The sequence below is a fragment of the Nicotiana sylvestris genome, chromosome 10 (assembly GCF_000393655.2).
Source record: "Nicotiana sylvestris chromosome 10, ASM39365v2, whole genome shotgun sequence".
Classification (NCBI taxonomy): Eukaryota; Viridiplantae; Streptophyta; class Magnoliopsida; order Solanales; family Solanaceae; genus Nicotiana; species Nicotiana sylvestris.
The window spans coordinates 53,940,927-53,945,506 of record NC_091066.1 but is presented as its reverse complement, the minus strand read 5'-3'; the positions used below and the strand labels follow the sequence as shown (position 1 = coordinate 53,945,506).

The window sequence follows — 4,580 nt, the reverse complement described above, 5'->3', positions numbered from 1 at the left end:
TACTACCATCTGTAGTTCTTCAGTAAGGTAAGACATTATCATATACCTCTTTCCAGTTTGAGAACTAATCCTATCCTTTTCGGAAGTACTGCTAGCATAAGAGAGAGATTGGATTCAAGAAACACTAGAACTCCTTCTCTGTCTGTCAGTACTAGTATATTTTGTGATCTGATTTTGGTAATAGCACTGATCCCCTTTGTTGCATCCTTTAGCTCCTTGAAACCTTCACTCTGATATACGGGCATTGTGATTTATCTTCATTTACTATCTTCCTGCTTTGATTGTCCAGATCTCTAAAAGGATACGCTTCAATAGGACCAAAATCCAATGCATAGTTTGCTAGGTGATCTGACAGCTTGTTCCCTTCTCTGAAAATATGTGATATTCTTAGGTTGCATCTCTCCTTCAATCTCCTTATTTCCTCCACTTGTTCCACAATGTTCCATGGAGGTTTCCATATGCCATCTATTATATTTTTCATTAACAACGAGTCAGTTTGTAGCCATATGTTAGAGTAATTCAATGACCTGCTTATTCTCAATGGCTCCACCATTGCTTCAGCTTCCACTTCATTGTTTGAGCCCTCATTAATTTCCCAACCTACAGTATACTGAACATCACCATATTCATCTCTCAAGCACACCCCAATCGAGCTTCTTCCCGGATTGCCTCTAGATGCACCATCAGTATTAGCTTTAATCCATCCTTCCAATGGAAACTCCCAAGGCACTTTCTCAAATTTCAGCTTAGGAGTATAATTCTCGAGCACCAATAACATGTCCTGCCATTTATGAGGAACATGCAGTCCTAGTTTTCTCAGTTTTATGAGTGATTGTAATGTGTTGGACACCTGATAAATAACCCGACTAACAGATACAACTTCACCATGTTTTAAGATATTTCTCCTTTTCCATAATTCCCAACAGATACACGAAGGTAGGGCTTGTAGTATTGGTTTAATTCTTGGCAATACAGCTGCTGTCCAGCACTTTGTTATTGCCTGATGCAAACTCAGACCCTCCGTTGCTATTCCTGCCATGTTTAGGAAATATTTCCACACTGTCCTTACTGCGTTTGCTGTATAGAATAGGTGTGTTAGTGTTTCTTCATTTGGTTCTGCACAAAACCAACACTTAGATGCCATTGAATAGCCTAATTTGCGCATGAAGTCATCAAGAGGCAGCTTTGCTCTCCATATTTTCCACATAAAGAAAGCAATTTTAAAAGGCATACCTTTAATCCAAATCAAACAATATGCTCTTCTAGGATCCTCCCTCCTCCTTAAATAATCCCATGCTGACTTTACAGTGAAATTACCCTTTGTTTCTAGCATCCAAAAAGGAACATCTAAATCATTTGATATAACTGGAGGCTTAACTCTTTCAATTATATGTGTTACAAACTCCTCTGGTAAGACCTCCAATATCCTTTCCACATTCTATCGACCATGCTCACCCACATCACTAACATTGTGTATGTTATCATCAATCGCAAAATCTGCAGGAACAAGAAAGTATAAAGCACCCAGCCCTGTCCAATTGTCATACCAGAATAATGATGAGCCCATTCTAGGTTGCCAGAAAATTTGATGTTCAATTAATTCTCTGCATTCAATCATTTTTCTCCAGACATGAGAACCTCCCTTCCAGGGCACTATCACAGAATTCATTTTTTTACAATTTTTCTGGCTCATAAAGGAACTCCAAAGGCTTGGTTTAGTCCTGAAAAACCACCAAAGCTTGCAAAAAAGTGCCTTAGCTACGTCATGTAGAGATCTAAATCCAATGCCTCCTTCTTTATATGGCATACACATATTGGTCCAAGAAGCCCAGTGCCTACTAGTACCACCCACAGAACTACTCCAAAAGAATTGTGCAAACATCTTATGGAGCTTGTTAATAACATAGTTAGGAGGATTGATAGTGGATAACAAATGAATGGGCATGCTCTGTAAGACATTAGTTATTAAGACTGCTCTACCCAAATGGATAGAAGTTTACCTTTCCAGGTTTGCAATTTGTCAAGGACTTTGGTCAGCAATCCTTGATAGTGTTCCATCTTCCTCCTAGCATAGAAAATTGGGCATCCCAGATAGGTGAAAGGGAAGTCCTGCCTACCAATTCCAGTAGTCCTCTCCACTTTCCTTACTACTTCTTGATCTACCAAGTGATGAATATATACAGCAGATTTACCTTTATTAAACCGCTGTCCCGATGCATTTTCATATACTTGTAGGATCTCCATGATAAGTCGAAGAGAAGTTGCATCAGAAGAACTGAAGATTATGGTGTCATCTGCGTATGCAAGATGATTGATTTTTGGGCTCCATTTAGGCATTCCAAAGCCATAAAAGTAGAGGTTTGTATGCAGCGAATTCAATCCCCTTGACAAAGCTTCAGCAGCCAGAATAAAACGTGTCGGAGACAATAGATCCCCTTGCTTTACTCCCCCCAATGATTTGAAAAAACCATGTGGCTGTCCATTTATTAGAACTGAATACCAATTATTTCCAATCAAATCAAATACCAACCCAATAAACCTTTCAGAGAATCCCACTTTCCTCAGCACTTTAGTAAGAAATAACCATGAAAACCTATCATATGCTTTCGTCATATCGAGTTTGATCACAACATTAGGACCAGCTCTAGTTCTGAGCCTCATATCTGTGACTATCTCCTGAGTTAACAAAACATTTTCCATTATGCTTCTATCCTTCACAAACCCTACTTGCTCCTCTAATATTAAGCCTGGTAATATACCCACCATTCTGTCATGAACTACTCTTGAAAAGATTTTGTTGACAAAATTGCTAAGACTTATCGGGCGTAAGTCTGAAAAGGTAATGACTTCTTTTTTGGTAACAGGACTAAATTTGTGTGGGTTGCACTTTTGGGAAGTTGTTGTCCACAGAAGAAGGATAATACCATCTGCACAATGTCTTCACCTATAATCTCCCAGCAAGATTGGTAGAAAAGTCCAGTAAAACCATCTGGCCCTCCTGCTGAATCTCCATTCAACCCAAAAACTACATGCTTGATTTCCTCTCGAGTGGGGTTGTTGTTTAACTTCTCATTTTGTTCCATAGTTACCATGGATGGGATATGATCAATTATGTGAAAAGTTGTTGGAATTGTATCTTCCCTGAATTGCTCCTGGTAGAATTTTACTGCTTCTGCTGCAATCTAATCTTCCTCTTCCACCCAATTTCCAAGGCTGTCTTGAATTCTGGTGAGTTTTAATCTTTTCCTTCTTCCATTAACTTGCGCATGAAAAAATCTTGTGTTTCGATCACCATCCTTGAACCAAGCCATTCCGGCCTTTTGTCTCCAAAATTGTTCTTCAAATTCCAAGTATTTTATCATTTCAGCTTGAACCTTATGCAACCTTTGTCTGTTCATTTGAGTAGGAGAAAGCTCAAATTGTCTTTCATGAACTAGGACCACTTTTTCTAGGCTAGCAATTTTCTGAAAAATGTCTCCATACGTAGCTCTACTACAAGTAGACAAGGCTTTTTTAAGCTTCTTTAATTTATGATTAAAGGTCACAAAAGGATTAGCAGCAAAGTCAGCCTTCCAATTTTCCTTTACCAAATCTTTAAATGATGCATGTTGTACCCAGAAGTTAAGAAATCTGAATGATTTCTTGATAGTGAGAGACTCAGTATCACATTTTAATAGCATAGGAGAATGGTCAGATCCAATTTTAGACAAATGTGACACCTCCACCCCTGGGAAAGTCTGTTGAAATTCTATGTTACCAAGACATCTATCCAGCCGCTTGAAAAAACAGTCTTCCTCCGATCTACCATTCCGCCATGTGTAAATGCTCCCTTTGAAGCCCAAATCAGTCAAATTGCATGTATTGATGCAGTGCCTAAAATCATCAACCTCATTTAATGATACAAGTAATCCACAAAATTTCTCCTCCTCATCCCAAATTACATTAAAATCACCTCCCTCAAGCCATGGTACTGTCATGTCAGAAGCCATTGCATAGAGTGAATCCCACAATTCTATTATTTCAATAACATCACATTTTGCATATACCAATGTGAGAGTAAGCTCGACATGTGTTTCTATATGGAATAATCTCAGTGTAATCTGTTGTGTCGTGTTATACAAAATATCCACATTAAAAGCTTCATCAATGAAAGCCCAAATTTTGTTTGAGACATTCACTACTGCTTGGGCCAAGCCTATCCATCTTTTGTAGTTTTCCATCTTGTTAGACTGTTGCATAGGTTCAAGAATCCTTATAAATTCAAAATGATGTTGTCTATGCATTGTGATCAATCTTTCAAATGTCTGCATTGTATTAACAGACCTCACATTCTATATAATTGCCTTCATCATTGATTTTTGGATTTAGAAAGTGTTCTTCTACTTTGTATACCTCCTGCTGGGACTGTGAAGGTTTCTTTTGCTTGTTTTTTCTTTACTTTAGCTGCAGATTTCACCCGCTCAATGTGCCTAGGTGATAAATCACCCTGCTTAGCCACATTGAGGAAGTTTTGTGTTGTTGACTCCTCATCCAAATCCCTATTTGTTTGATCAATTGGTAAGTCAATTTTCTTTGTATTT

General features: G+C 38.3%; 2 protein-coding genes across 2 annotated transcripts; both read right to left on the bottom strand.

Moving 5' to 3' along the window:
* Nucleotides 1–208: 208 nt before the first annotated feature.
* LOC104233273 (uncharacterized) lies at nt 209–3,083 on the bottom strand. Its single transcript, XM_009786644.2, has 4 exons — nt 2,945–3,083; nt 2,001–2,747; nt 1,456–1,530; nt 209–1,326 (listed from the first exon to the last, which is right to left on the bottom strand). The coding sequence occupies exons 1-4, from the start codon at nt 3,081–3,083 to the stop codon at nt 209–211; spliced, it is 2,079 nt and encodes a 692-aa protein (XP_009784946.2).
* A 99-nt stretch (nt 3,084–3,182) lies between these two features.
* Nucleotides 3,183–4,310, bottom strand: LOC138879339 (uncharacterized). The gene has a single exon (XM_070158949.1). The coding sequence runs from the start codon at nt 4,308–4,310 to the stop codon at nt 3,183–3,185; it is 1,128 nt and encodes a 375-aa protein (XP_070015050.1).
* Nucleotides 4,311–4,580: the final 270 nt, after the last annotated feature.